The following is a 16703-nucleotide window of genomic DNA, read 5'->3' on the forward strand; positions in this document are numbered from 1 at the left end:
AGAGAGTAGACAACATTCGTATTTACCTGATAATCTCTAATTGGAGCATTTGAGTCTACTGTGTTAAAGACATGGGTATTACTTGTAAAGAATTTTTTGCTGTGCTTAAACATCCTGTTGGCCCAGATTTTGCTGCTAAGCCTCATAGGCTACATATGCAGAGTAATTACTTAAACAGGGGCTCTGGATATGTGCAGCAATTCTGTGGTGACTAATATATTCCTTTTTAAATTTTTTTTATTGTTAATGGATTATTTATTTTTTATTCATATGAGGTGCTGAGGATCAAACCCAGTGCCTCACCTGTGCTAGGCAAGCGTTCTACCACTGAGCCACAACCCCAGTCCCTAATATATTCTTTACTATATCAGTTTTCATTTGTTCAGCTATTCTTTCAATAAATGGTAATTATGTGCCTATTGAGGGGTTTTGAGGGTCCTCCTTAAAATCATTGTGGGAATATTTTTATTGCATACCTTTAGAGGTGTTAGTTTTGGCCTAGCAAATCTAGACAATATTGTCAAAAAGATATAAAAGCAATTAGTGTAAATCTGTCATGTAATACATTTGCAATGATAATAGAGTAAGTTTATTCTGTGGAATTGAACCAGTATGTCTAAAAATAATATTGTCTCTCAGTGTTCTCTAGAGACAGTCTTTTTTAAGGTTTAACTAATATGGACCAGTAATAATTACTTTCTTATATTTAAATTGTGTGAGCTCACAAAAAAAAAAAAATGACTTCACTATGTGACCAACTTCTGTTAACATTATTCTAATTCTAGAGATATTTAAGTTTTTACCCTCTATCAAGAACTTAATGCACTAATAATAACATTAATAACATTACTAAATAATTTTGGATCATTGATCTATTCACCAGATATTGCCTACTTCCTACATGGGAGACATTGTGAGAAAAAAGCTAGGAAAAGAAAGTAAGTCACTGCTTTCAAGAAGCTTACACACTGGTGTGGGAAAAGAGTCCTATGAGTGGGGTAATGAAGTGCACACTGATGAAAGTCTACCAGTAGTGGTATATACAAAGTAGGGTGCAAAGGTAATCAATATTAAGTGGCAGAAGATGGGTGGTATGGAATTAGGAGGGGCTTTACCAAAGAAGACTGCTCTGCTAATTACTCCAAAGACACAAGGAACTTTTCAAGATAGGTAGTTAGTGAAGAGTTTTTCAGGGGTGGGAAAATGACCTGGAGGCATACAAGTATGATGCGGTCAAAAAAATAGTTTGTACTGCTGGGTGATATAAGGCAAAAGAAAGAGTAGTGGCACATGAAGATCAAGAAGTAAGTCAAAATCAGATAATGTAGTTAAACAAAGAAAAGCAAACTTGGTTTGTGTGTGTGTGTATATATATATATATATATTTTAGTTGTCAGTGGATCTTTTATTTATTTATATGTGGTGCTGAATATCAAATCCAGGGTCTCACACATGCTAGGCAAGCCCTCTACCACTGAGCCACAACTCCAGCCCTATTTTTTTTGTTTGTTTTTTTGGTACCCAGGATTGAACCTAGGCATGCTTAACCACTGAGCCTCATCCCCACCCCCTTTGTTTCCATCTTGAGACAGGTCCTCACTGAGGCTGGCTTTGAACTTGCAATCCTCCTTTCTCAGTCTCCCAAGCTGCCAGGATTATAGGCATGCGCTACTGCACCTGCTGTGAACTTAAGAGTTTTCTAATGCTGCCAACAGTAATATGTGTCTAAGGTGACAATTCCTTCTGCTTTTGTATACTTTTCACCTATTGAGTAGCAGAACAGTTATAACTTGAATTTATCATTTTTCATTTTTAGAGAAGCCTTTCCAAACAGTTTATTTTCAAAGTCTCTATTTTTTGTAATAATTATTTAAGCAATAAATGCCAAACTAATAGCATCAGTGTTACTTTTTCTTATTGAAGCTAAGAAGGTCTCTAAATATCTGTTAATATTTATTTGTAATTTTCATTTTTAAAACAGCATTTGAGATTTTATATATCTTATGATAGACTCACGATACTCCTCTTGTATAACAGCCCTTTATGTTTTCCCTATAAAATGCTTTTCTACATGGTTGTGCTTTTACACATTATTATACTTTAACACATTATTGATAAATTGAATGCTTTTATTTTTTTCTTATAGTATATTGGTTTCATGGAAGAAATAGCAAAGAAAAATCATTACCATCATCTTATCTGTTTTATCAAATCCAGCGTGACAGTATGGTCTACATATGCCAATCCAGACAGTTGGGTGATATCACAGTGTGCCAGAAGGAAGATAGAGAACTCCATCAGAGCATGGGCAAACTATTCCCTAAAAGCAACCAAACTTGATATTTCTCCACTACTGTTTTTAATTTCTCACCTATATTATAACAGGGATTTTTTTCCTCTTTTCATTAAAACCCTGTATTGTTCTATTAGTGACGAAGATGCTGTGATATGCTTACATTATTATTCACCATACTTACTATATAATATGCAAATTTTTCCTAGTGTCTAAATTCAAAAACAACTGTAGATCAGATGCTATTTAGGGATTTCAGAGAGCAAAGAAGAAAAGATGTAAAGCTCAAATTAGTCTTTAAACCTGTTTGACATAGGAATTGCAGTACTTTTAATTCATTCATTTCATTTTACTATATATAAAAGCTTTTGATACTGAATAGTTAATAACTAAATAATGGAATTAAGACTAAATGATGGGTCACAAATCTCTCCATTTCTTCTAACTGCTTTTCCTCTCAAACACTAGAATACAGCCTATTTAAATCTTAACTTTTGCTTGCCAAACCACTGTTACCGTCCATCTGTTCATGCCAATTGTAAAGAAGGTTCGGTTTTTAGTGAAGCTTTGCATTTCACATAAGGTATGTGAAGTGAAATTTCACAAGGGACATGATGGATCCTGATTCTTAGTGATAAACCTTTGGGGCCATCAGGGTTGGCATATGGTCCAGTATGATATGAAGGCTTGGGTTCCCTGGCTTCACTTCTTTGGCGTGAAGCTGATAAAACCTGGCTCTTGAGTATTATTTCACTGGACACCAATCATGGGCAGCAGGAACTGCCCATTTAACTCTCTGTGGGAAGGAAGCCCAGAGAGCATTCACAATAGTACCATTGTTAAGTTGCAAACTGCTCTGAACAGCTTGACAGCTAGGGAGGAGGGGAAGGGGTTGCTTTACTAATTGCTGTTCAGAAAAGAGAAGGAACAAAAACAGCTGTTGTAGAACTGATGTTTCTACATTTACTTTCTTGATAGGAGTGTTGACTTTTATTTAGCACATAGCTACCATCAAAAAGAAAGCAAATGAATATATTTAAACAACCACCTGTAGTAATCACTTGTTAACATGCCATTACTTTTTAGCCCACAAGATTATAGCAGAGTAAATGTCAGTTTTGCTTTGTGTTTTTTTATGCTTTGATAAAAAATGTTTTTTTATATCCATAAAAATTTTAAAGAGGAGGAAGTGGATTAAAACCACCACAGTTCATATATTAAATAAGTTTAAAAATTTGGTTTAATTTCCTTTACACTTTGCTTTTTAGAATTCCCAAATAGCATATGAATATATATAAGCTATATTAGTATACAAATATAAATTAGTTTTCTGTATAACAGTTGAAAGTGCCAAAATAATATACTAAAGATAAATTAGTTATCACATCTTAAGGTTAAATACTGTATTATTTACATGAATAACTGATAATGATTTTAGTTTTGTATGATTATCTCATTGAATTCTTTCTAATTCTAGTTATATTTAAAATGTGAGGGTTATTTCCTTTTTATGAAGTATCATGTACCCTGATGTTTGTATAAACTCCTTTTAAATCTTCTCTCCTAGCCTTTCCATTTTATTCCGATCAGTCCTATCAATAGTAGGTTGGTCATTCTGGTGAAAAGAAACAACAATCATATATAGAAATATAGACAGATATAGGTATAGATATATAATAGAGATATACAGTATATATTGTATACAATATTTTTTATTAAAACTTATTGTCAGTCTCCAGGGATGCTGACCCCACAGTATTTCCACAGATGATTTATTTCCAGCTGATAATGACTATATTGCAGTATTGCAATTTATGTAGCCTTTCCTTATATAGGGATCTGGGAGAGATATTTTAAGCAAACTTCTTTAAATCTGTTTTTTTTTTTTTTAAATGGGGTGCTCTTGCCAAATTTGAAGAAAGTCAAATACATGTTTTGTAAAATTAGTAAATCTATAAAATTTACTTGTATTCCATCTCCTCATATCCCCTTAAGTGATTTTAGCAAATGGGCACCAGTGCAGTATTTCAAAAACAGTAATTCATTGAATGTCCATTCTTCCTTTTACTGTAGAATAGATTATATTTAAGTCAAGATTAATGGATAGATTTTGATGTTAAAGTCCAGTGTCTAAGCCTATCATTCCCTGGGGGCATATAGTGCATTAGTTTAAGCCAATATACTGCTTATCACAGATTCTATGACACTGTCTTAAATGACAGTTTGCTGTACTTTATTACTACTTACTATGATAATAAAATCATTTTTGTATTCCCAATAATTATAGCATTTAAATAAAATCTTAATTAAATTAGTGCACATTTACGTAGAGATAACACTTAAGTAATTGTACACTGTAAAATTTCACTTTTTTTTTCTTTTTGCAGTTTTCTTCCAGTGTTCAAGTTATAGTTCAAATATATACATTCATTTTCTCAACTTTAATCTACTGAAATTTTTGCTCCCAAAAGGAACAAGTTCACATATCAGATAAGGTTATAAATTGGGTTTAATTTCCTTTTCTAGTATCTTCAATGTTTTTAAAACTCTAGTGATTTTGAAGTAGTACTCTCTCTACTATGAAAGTCTCATTATGCCAAACTAATAATAACATTTTAAGTAGATATTATCAATAATGAGTACAAAATTTTAATTTTATTAAATTTAAATCCAGATAAGTTAATTTTTCTTTTAGATGTTTTGCTTTATACAACTTTCATGAAAGTAGAAGATATATACATGTTTGATAATCATGTTAGAATTTTTGGAAACCACCAATGATTTATTAGATTATTAAATAAAAAAAGATTTTCAGATCCTTTGGGGTAGTTTTAAAAATTTAAGCCTATTTAAGGTTAATCTTTTTTAATGTATTTACATGAACTTTGGTAGAAATGGGCTTATCGACTTTTTACTTAATGTTTTCATTTAGTAATTGATTTATGAGCAATTATATATGGTACAAATTTTATTCAACTCCAGTTTCAATAATAGGGCTATCCTCACACTGCCTTAGCACCTGTTATGGATTTTGAGTCATCTGGCAGCCCATGGGACTTAGATAAAGAAGTACCAGGTGTCCTGCCTGTCTCCTAATTGAGACGCAGTGAAAACAATATAGTCTTGGCAATATGGTTAAAAGGATGGATTAAAGCCCAGCTTTGTCTGCTCTGACAAATCACAGCTTTTCCTTCATGATGTAGATAGTATCAGCTACTAAAGAATTTCATTAATGTAAGAGGCATCATAAAAATAGACAATTTGTCATAACCTGTTGCAGACTTTCAGAAGAATTTCTGTTAATGTGGTGTAAGTAAATAATATTTGTATCTGGGTTCATGCTATTTGCTTAAAGAAGTTTTATTTTTACTGCATATGAACTAAACTATATGTTTCATGAAGAAATTAGCTATAATAGAAAAAAATATGAAATATCCCTCCCCCTGCCAGATCATTAATTTACCAGATTTTGCTTTGTAAGGTAAGCAATATAGTTTGCTTTCATCTAATAAATAAACACTGCCTGTTAGGTCACAGCACACTTAATTTCCCTGTACAGTTCAGGGAAATACACTGTTTCACCACTGACAGTAACATAGGATCCTTGAAATGTATTTGCAAAAGATATCTTCTCATAAATCTCAATAAAATCTTATTTTTCATCATTCAAGACTGGACAATGATATTGCCTTACAATGTTTAAAGATACTTCGAGGCCTTTTAAAACTAAAATGTTTCCTATGACTTCTTTTTTTTTTTTTTTTCACTTTTATTTTATGACAGACAAGGATTTTTTTACTATAATAATAAAAGTATAATGAAATGTATAACAAAATAAACAGACATTTTCAAAAGTTGCTCATCTTACAATTTAATTTTCATTGTTTTGGTAATCTTTAAGATAATTAACAAGCCTAATCTTCTTTGGTTTCTCTACACAACACCTAGATCATTGACATTGGATGTAGAAAGAGTGCTGGACATTAATTAAAAGACTAAGGTTCTAGTCCCAACTCTAGTCAGCAGTTTTGTTTTTCCAAGCAAATTTTTGTACTCCTCACCAAGAGAAGGCTTATTGCTGAATAATCATTTTGGTGATTTTGAGCATTTCCAGGTAATATTTGTGAATGTATCCTTACTCTAGTTCTGACTGTCCTAAATATTCTCAATAAATGATGCTGCATTTTGGTATAATACCTTTCAAGATGTCCTTTTTATAAACCTAAATAGAAATGGTCCCCAGTTTACAGTGGTTCAATTTATGATATTTCAACTTTATATGATGCAAAGCTTGTTTCAGTAGAAACCATACTTTGAATTTTAATTGTTTCCTGGGCTAGCAAAATGCCATAAGATGCTCCCACATGATATTGGGCAGCTCCCAGACAGCCACCAATTAAGAGGGTAAACAACCCTATATTCTATAATGTACTGTGTTGCTAAGCTATGATAGTAGATCAAGTGTATTGAATGCATTTTTTACTTAGAATTTTTCAATTTACAGTACTTACAACTTAACAGTGGATTTATTGGGGGATAACACCATAAAAAGTTCAGCATCTGTATTTAAAGTTTTTTTCAGTTAACTCTATTCTTAATCCACAGAGCATTTCCAGAAATCTACCTAACATGGTCTAGAATTAAACTTCATTTGATTTTATCTGTAGATTTTTTTCTCCCCTCATTTTCTCATACAATTAAAGAATTTATGAAAATTTTTAAAATTTCTTTTTAAAAAATCATCACAACTAATGACAAAAATATTTGTTTCAATGCTTTTATTATAATTTCTCTAAAGAATTATCAGTTTTATTTTAATATTACACCTTACATATTTATTCCTTATGTTTTATTCTCTTTTTTTATTATTCATAAGGGGTCAACAAGATCAAAGAGTGAGGTGAAACCAAACTCTCAAAAGTAAGATAACTTGAAATTGGCTTTGAAGTTTTTCTAGCCCCAGCAGTAGGGAACCTCTTTGCTCCTGATTGTTCTCCTAGTAAACTACACTTTATTAACCCATTAAGTTCCAGGTTTTCAATTCTAATATTTTAATTCTAATATTTCAATGAAATTGATAAAGGTGCATTAAAATAGGTTAGAAATCATAATCTAGAGCATACATATCTCATGTATTTTCATATAATGGGAAACATATTGAACTCTATAATCATTCATGTGTTAGTTTTCTCAAAAGACCTCTAAAAACAATTATTTCAAAGTTACCATAATTGGTCATTTACTGCTCATTACAAGTTCATAAAGATGTTCTGCATCTGGGGTAGTAAGACAAAATAGAAATAGTTTATAGCTGGGCATGGTGGCACTTGCCTGCAAATGCCTGCAATCCCAGCAGCTTGGGAGGCTGAAGCAGGAAGTTTCAGAGTTCAAAGCCAGCCTTAGCAAGACCCTGTCTCAAAATAAAAATTCTAAGGCAACTGCTTACTAATTTAGGAATTTCAAAGTAGGCCTTTAATCCCTAAGACTGTATAACATTGAGTACAGGTATAAACACTTCATATTTGCCTTTGTTTAAAAATGAACCAGTGTTTTTTACTGGGTTGGGAAATAAAACATTGAACATGAACTTAAGAAGAGAATAAGTGAAAATGTAGATCTTTGATACTTGCCTACAACTGTTAACTTTCATAATTTCTCTGTGAAAATTATACTTTATTCTTTTGTATAATATATATGTATATACATGTATACACAAAAATTTCCATTTCTTTTAGGCTAGTCATAAATTACATTAATAATAATGTAATAATAATTTAAGATATAAGTACAACCCACTGGGGTATGCCATGGAATCATTGATCAAAAAACGAAAAGTATCCCCAATTCTGACAATAAAAGCAAGAAATTTGTGGAGAATGAGAGTTGTTGCTTCTTTAAAACCAAATCTGGCCAGGCGCAGTGGCACATGACTGTAATTCCACTGACTCAGGAGGCTGAGGCACAGAGATTGCAAGCTCAAGGCCAGCCTTGATGACTTAGCAAGACTTTATCTCAAAGTTAAAAAAAAAAAAAAAAAAAACTATAAATAAATAAAAGCGCTTTGAATGTAGCTCAGTGGTACAACAACCCTAGATTCAATCCCAGTACTACCAAAAGAAACCCTACCTTTTTTCTCCCTATATATTAATAAAACACTTCATATTACTTAACCTTCTTCATATTGTTTTTCACCATGAGAAATCAATTTCCTTACATCAGAATAAATCAAAAGCACCTGTTTACATATTACAAATAAATATTACCAGTATTATCAGAGTTCTTATATATGAATATAGATATATTTCTTAAACCAACATTGAAAATTGTCCTCCGAGAGATAGCACTTACTGTTTACAAAGATGTGAGCCAGGCATCAAAATAAACTATTCTAAGTGCAGATGTAGGGGCACTTTTAGGTTACCCTAAATTTATATCCTTTTATACCCCCAACAAAGTAAATAGGAGCAGGTGGTGGTATCCTCATTAACATACAGATAAACTGTTTTAAAGAGAATTCATACCTATCTGTCCAGGTCCAAGCTGAAATTGAACCTCTATTTCTTAACAGCTGGTCTTGAAGTTTAAAATTAAAAGTAATTACTTAAAATATGTAATAATGTTAACATTACTGAAGTGCAGATTAAACTATTTCTTTATTAAAGAGAATGTTTGGTTCCCTTTATTATTTTTAGAACAGTAATATTCCTTCCCTTTTCTGCTTTTACAGAAAGAAGGAGGATTAGTGGATAATTATATTGCTATGATTGCAGCACCTGTGTGTTATTTCTTTTGATTGGCTAGTTCTATATTAAAGATTCCTACCAGCCAAGAGTCTCCCTTATCAAATGTATTTTTAGCTAACTTTGGCTTGAGTTGTTTTAAATTTACAATAAAACCCTCTCAATTCAACTTAGATCTGTACTTTAAACTTTTGTTCTGGATTTTTTGTTAGTTTACGTTCAGCTTTTTATCTTATGCATTTCAAATTTTTTTAATTTCAATACCATTGGCAACACTCACAGTAAGAATATAGCTTGAGTTGTCCTCTTGTTGCTAGCCATCATGTTTGTGTATGCCACTCATCTTATAGGTACTAATAACTTGCCTAGAGAGCTGCCTTTTGTAATGAAAAAGTGCCTAACTTTTTATGAGATACAGGAATTAACTGCTTAGATTCTGGTTACAATTGCAGATGCTTACAGCACTGTTTGGAAGTTTGTAATCATTACAATCACAAAAGTACCTTGTTGTGGATCCAGGAGTATGGTTAAAATACTTAAGAGTTTATTATATGTCTTTAATATATGTTTTCTGAAGTAAAAAGGGAAAAGGCAAATGTACTATAGATTGGGTTGGTTTGTTTTAATATTATTTGTCACATCAAACCTGAAAAATTATGAAGAAATTTAGCTTTTAAGAGGTGAGTTACCTTAAACTATATTTATCAAGCTAACAGTGTTTTCAGAAGTTCAGCAGCCCAAAAAGGAAACTAGATGGTTAGCCTGTGCTAGTATGTGATGACTACTGCCATTTTCCATTTAAAATTAGCCACTAATGGTTATTTTCTTTCATTCTGCCACCGAGACTCAAACTTTTTAAAAATCATTTTGGGAAACACTGTTTTCCCTAACAGAGATTTATTGTAATTTTATTAAAATGTGTTTTCTATAAAGAGAAAATGTTATATTAGAATAATTTAGTTTTGTGCCCTATGTATTAGAGTTTCTCTTGTTTATAAAAAAAAAACCTCCTTTTGTATAGCAAAGTAGAATTACCCTTCAATATGTGTTTTATTTAGATAATCATTTTCTTCCTCTGATAAATTTACAACATGAGAAATATCTTGTTTTGGAAATATTAATATTTTCTTTCTGCCTAATTTTTTACATAAACTCTAAATATAAGAAGATAAAGTAAAATAGTTCATTTGTAGGCCCTCTGAAAGTAGAGCATTTTCAAAGCAGGTAGGTGTCTCCACCCTACTTTTCATGAAGCGTTTTACCCATTCAAGCAGACTTTTCAAAACAGCTTGTTTTGATAGCAGACTGTTCTCCTGTGGGCCTTCAGCCTTTGCTTCCTGGCAGCACCTTTGGTGCGAAAAGAGAGTGATCAATTGGGAGACTATCAGTGCCAGCATGCATAGAGTGATAAGTTAACACACCACTGGGAATTTCTAGGGCCCACCAAGATACTTCACTTCTAATGTGCTAACAAGCTCATTTTTCTACCTCTTGCCTCTTCAGTTATTTTTTTTTCTCAGAAGAGCTTAGAAGTTGAGTGCATCAGGCATAATGAAAAGCTCTGTAGGAGGGAGAAGCAATAACCCCATTTTTCCCTTTTCAGCCAAATAGAAAATTAGTTTCTGGTAATACACAAAGGCCAGTATTTTTTGTACAAGGGGCACTGCTGTGAATCAAAGGACTCTATTAACTGCAGAAAATTCGGCAGCTGTGAATCTCCCCCAATGAAAAAAGTACTTTCCAACAAGTTGTGAGATATGTAGTATTATTTAGATTGAACCATCAGTTTCATCCTCTTCTGTTTATAACCATATACTCCCTTTAAAAGTGTGCTGTTACTTTTCCATGTTAAATTGAACTAAAAAATGTCTGTTATCCTTCCACAAAATCCTCATCACCAATCATTTTAATATAACATCTTGTTGCTACCCATTTCAGAAGTAAAATTCTTCTGAAGTTCAACTCCAGTGTACATAATTGAAAACAATGGATTATAAGGAATTGGAATTCAGGTTATTTCAATATTTGATGCATAAAATAAATAGTAATGCAAGAGATTACAAAGCATCTAAGGGGAAAAAGATAGCATAATCAAGGTCAAATGCAAAATGAATACACTGTAGTCTTACCTTTAACTCTTAGACTTTTTACCCCTTCTTAATAAACTTACAAATGTAACTGGCTGTGGTATCTCCCATTGAATTATCAGTTTAAATTGTCTTCCTCTCAAATTATTTTCCTTGGTCTATGTATAGACTTGGTCTACAATTTCTAGAACTGTAGAACTTCAGAATAAGGAATTTTGAGGAAAAAACATTGAAGTTGGTTTTAGAAAAAAATCGATGAAAAAAGAACCAATGAGCATATTTTTATTATCCTTATTTAAATGTCTCATGTACATTTTTTATTATCCTTATTTAAATGTCAACATAGCACACTGAGTACAGCAGGAAAACTTTTAAAAGTTGTAGAAGAAAGGTTAACTGATTTCTCAGTTCAAGAACTATACGACATGAAGTCAGCATGTGAGTTTTTCCTGATAATTGTATGTTGCTGCCTGCTGCTCTACATTTTGACAGCCATTTCCATAGTTGCTTTCGTGAACAACAGAAATATTCTCTCCCTTTCTCGCCCTTTCTGTGCTAACAGCACAATCAGACCTGCTGAAACAGGAAGCCTGGAGTGGGTTGTTCAAAAGCAACAACACTTCAAGGTACTGGTTGCTTGTCAATAATATCAGAGAAGAAAATGTGGTCAAAGGGAAGTACAGTATTTTTCTGTCAGTGTCAGTGCCCTGTAGATGCTTTGTTAGACAGTATTTAGGAGTCCTGTGGACTCTTTGCAAATATTCCTGCTTGTTTCAGTGTTATAATTGACTAGGTATTTTTTCCTGACACACAGATTCAGCTATGTATTTATCTTAACGGCATGGAGTTATTCCAGGATTATAGCAACAGTAGTCTTCCATTCAAAATGAGAACAATTGTTGAGAAAATGCAGCGATTTTAGAAAATGAAGAAGATATGCAGGAATTTTTACAATAAGTCCTTTCCAATGAAAAATATAAAATTTTGAACAAAGTATTTTAAAGGCAGCAGTATAATATTTATTGCATGACTTTGGAGAGTAAATCTGCAAATGGAAACTGATTAACAAGAGGAGCCTAGCCTGACTTGACAGTAGTTGAATCCTTTCTCAAAATATTCTCTCTTCCAACATTTTAGTATTATAATTATTTTCTAATAAATGTCTCCCTGTTAAGCTGTCATTTAGTGGTATCATGAGGAGTAAACCTCAGACGTTTATTTTATGCTTTAAAATGGCATATTTCTAATCATATGCAAGAATAATTAGTGACTAATTTACTAAGAAGCAATGAAATTTAGCAATCATAGTGGTCCTTTTTGATGAGACCTGTTCCTTTCCCATATAAGCTGCATTTAAGTTCATCCTTAACAGAAGGAAATCAGCTATGAGGAGAGAGCACGATATCTGCAAACAATTGTCCAGCATCATTTAGAACCAACAACATTTGAAGATTTTGCAGCACAAGTTTTTTCTCCAGCTCCCTACCATCATTTACCATCTGATGCCGGTAAGATTAAAAGCAAGTATTAGTTACTTGTTGTCACTGGAACTTGAAATGTGATACCCTTTTGTTCTAAAACCTTGCTTAAATGAAATTCTAATCATTGAAATTACATATTTTTCATCGCTATTCAAATTTGGCCTGTAAATTTGATTTGTTTCCTTTTATCTAACTGCAGTTCCTTAAAAAGTCAACAATCTTCATACAAGTACATGCACCACATTTTATCTGAGCTAAAAGTCAGTGACCCTTGCATCTCATGGGATCATTTCTGAAGTATCTGCAAAAGAAATACAAACTGAGCATGTACTCTCAACTTTAGAGGATCAAATTTTATGGCCAAGAATATTGCCTCATCTGAATCTCTAATTTTACAAATAAAGCTAAACTGGTCTAGATTTAGAAGTACTTAATATAGCAAATTATGTTATATTTAAGGATTGTTCAGAGGGTACTGCATTAATACAATTAACTAATTTTGAAGAAATCAGTAAGAAATAAATGACTCATGGCCTTCCTATTCTGTAATATCTTGCACTCCTTATGATTGTTTCATTTATTTTATTTTCCCTCTTTAGATCATTAAATATCAGTTCTGTTTATCTGAAGGTAAGATAAAGTGTCAACCAAAACACCCTCTGTTCTTTTCCCATTTCCTTTTTTCAAAATTTAGCAAGCTCTAAGCTTGTAACTCAGACAGTAAACAAACTTAACACTGCCCTGGTTCATACTAAACACTTCAGAAATTGTCACTAAATTTTTTCCAGAATTATACTAACTAACCCAGGTCTGCATGAAACACTAACATGGTTTGGGGATTAAAATAACTAATAATAGAACCCTTTGGCTGAAATTAGTTACACCTTGTTATATTGATGCTTTTTATTTTGTTTGTTTGTTTGTTTTTCAGCATGAAAAAGTAGTACTATTGAACTGAAGTGGTGTGTCTTTGTATTTGTAATGTGTTGCATTGTTATTGGATCTCTTAAGTCATCCTGTGGTTATTCTCTGTGTGCCTTGCACTGTACTAGGCACCTGAAAATAGAAGATGACTGTTGTGATAGGATGCAGGAAAGGAGAACATGAAATGAAGTTAAAGTTCTCTTTACATTAACTATGTTTTCTTATAAGTTTGAAAGGCACAGCACTCTTTAACCTAATCTATTGGAAAAATAAATTACTATAATTTTAAATTGAGGTTTAGTTAATGTAATTAAAGCTTCCATTCCTGTCATCATTAATTTGCCATTAGAAAAATAATTTTACCAAAAATCTTAGATCCATTTCAGTTAATATAAAAGACATAGCAAAGAGAAAATCACATTAGACTGGGTTGAATCTTGAAAATTAGATAAATTGTAAGATTTGCTTTAATGGATTGACACTATCTAAAATTACAGTTTGGCATTAAGAAAGAAGGTAAAAGAAAAATACTAAAACTAATGAACAGCAAAAAAGGGAAACTAAGTATACCTAGCAATGTGGTTGTTTAAAAATAAAGAATATCTGATGATTATCAAACTATTAAAATTGATATGAATGACACTTTTGTGTATCATGTAGTCAAGCCATAAACTTCAAAACTGAAAAAACACTGATAATCAGGTCACATTTGGACTAACTTCTCCCCTTATACTTATAAGGCCTGTTTAGTTTTAATGTTATAATTGTTTTCCAGCTATAGTCTTTCACATTTGCCATCTTAATGTTCTTTTCATATTTTGCATAGTATCCCCCACTTTTAGCTAGGTATACAATATGAGAAGTAAGTCATATTCTCACTTTCTGAAATGCAAATCAAAGGATGCTATAGCAGCCAAGTCAAGGCTCTATTGGCTTCATTTTTAATGTATTAGTGTTCTTAATTTACTTAAGACCCAATAAAGTAATAAAAATATGAATTTGAACATCAACCTAATATTGTGGCTATAGTTTTTTTCAATTAGTTTTTTTAAATTGCCTTAGCCTTTAGGAAACATTTAAGTTTTAAGACTAATTTATGAAAGGGTATTTTTGCCTGTAAACAACTTGTGACAGTGTTACTGAATACATTTCTATATGCTTTTTTGCAAACTTTGATAGTCATGACATTTTTTGTCAGCATGGTTTTCAGTTTAATACAATAAAATTAAAAATATGTATTTCTCTAGTTGCAAAAACATAGTATCTAAATAATTTTTTTCTTCCATTTATTTCATATCTTTATTTTACTTCATATTCCACCCCACACATATAGAGCCTTCTTTAAAGTTTTAACTCAAAGTAGGAGAGAGAAGACATGAAATAACCACATAATAGCAATGTGGACATGATTTCTTCTTTGCAAAAATGACATAATGTGAAGTTCATTGGTTTCATTTTTTAACATAATAAAATTTATTTGGAACATTAAGGAAATGGATTCATAATTGCAGTTCAAAATCAACTTTAGATATCCTATGCTTACCCTATGTATATAAAATACTATGAAAAATAAAAAATAAAATACTAATCAAATACGGATGCAGTGATATTTGAAATTACATTTTGAAGAAATGCACTGATGATATATTATTTCTAATCAATTCTAACCAATATATATCTACTCAGTGGAATAGTATATAAAAATTATTTGGGGGGACTTGGAGTATAGTTCAGTGGTATACATGTTTACCATGTTTGAAGCCCTGGGTTCAATCCCTAACACCAAAAAAACAAAACAAAATTAAAAACAAAAAAACCCTTTTTTTACACTTCTTTAATTGGTTCAATATGATGTAAAACTCATTTCCTGTTAACAGTAATCTACCAACTGTGGTGACATTTAAATTCAAAAAGATTTTTTTAAATAAATAACTTCCACTATTAAATAGATATGAAGGAGTTGGGTGTATCATAATCGATCCATAAATTTCATAACTTTATTTTCTCAAAGTGTACTGTCTGTGGCAGTAGACTGATACTTAGGGGAAATTATTTTTATCCCTAAGGTCATTGAGGGAAATTTTGTGATGTCACATTTTGTTGATCTTCCATAACTACATTAAAATATTATTAGATTTTTCTTGTCCTTTATTTTTTTTTTAAATTACAGGAAAAAAATCCCTTTATCTCTGTCAGGCATGTATATGGAAAATATCAAAAGTTTTATAGTGACTTTCTTTTTTTAAACTTGTATTTATAACATCCTTCTTCTAACTGTAAACTTTAAAATGAAATCACTCTTCTTCTTAACTAAATTACAGTAGTAGTTAAAAAATGTTCACATTTTCCCCTAATATGTTGCCTTTCAATATCATCTTTTTGTTATTAAAATTTTAAGAAATTTAAAAATGCCAACAAAAACAGTATCCAATTTTGCTAAAAGTGTATAGTAAATATGAATTGGTTTGTCTTTCTAAATTTTGTCATTAAAAATACTCCCATGATTTTTCTAGTATTATGTCTTTTTTGACTATATCAAACAAATATTTTTGAATGCCTACTGTATTATTCTAATTGAGCCAGGATATTCCTTCTTTTGGGTTAGTTTTCAACAGATTATGCTAGAAATGTTGGAAGCACACACATATACACACACAAATATATACATGAATATATATGCACACACGTATTCATACAAACATACCACTTTTTATAATTACCTTATAAACATATAGGTTCCTATTAAAGAAGTCTTATAAAATTAGTAAAATTCAAATATAATTGATATGCCATCGAAGTCAAAGATAATCTAGAGTGATTGAAGACCCAGAGTAGCATCTAATTGACCTTCATTATAACCTCAGTCTCACAAAATTTTTATTACCATACATAGATAGATCTGATAATCATTAATTCTGACCTGTCTTTCTGAATTTTTTGAGTAGGACAGAATCATTAAATCTTAGCCATTGCTTTAGGTAATTTTTAAGCATGGTGATCTTTTTAAACACTTTATAAACACTAACTTTTCTCCTCTTCCCAGGCTTTGAAATGATCTGAAAGTTGGGTGATGGGGGTTGGTATTTTTGTTTCTTTTTGTATTTTAGTAATGGGGATTGAACCTAGGAGTGCTCTACCACTGAGCTACAACCCTAGCCCTTTTCATTTTTTATTTTGA

The 16703-nt window shown here is 31.6% G+C and overlaps 1 protein-coding gene across 6 annotated transcripts in view; it reads left to right on the forward strand.

Moving 5' to 3' along the window:
- The window catches only part of RALGAPA1 (Ral GTPase activating protein catalytic subunit alpha 1), a 212513-nt gene that overhangs the window by 189086 nt on the left and 6724 nt on the right, over window positions 1-16703 (forward strand). For 5 of the 6 annotated variants that reach the window (XM_079119316.1, XM_079119315.1, XM_079119318.1 and 2 more), the window contains one exon: window positions 12504-12628. In XM_079119316.1, the coding sequence (XP_078975442.1) occupies window positions 12504-12628 (125 nt within the window). Of the gene's footprint in view, window positions 1-12503; window positions 12629-13200; window positions 13232-16703 lie in introns of all 6 variants that reach the window. The other variant, XM_079119317.1, reaches the window with a different exon arrangement.

This window comes from Sciurus vulgaris (genome assembly GCF_902686455.1).
Source record: "Sciurus vulgaris genome assembly, chromosome: 2".
Taxonomy (NCBI): Eukaryota; Metazoa; Chordata; class Mammalia; order Rodentia; family Sciuridae; genus Sciurus; species Sciurus vulgaris.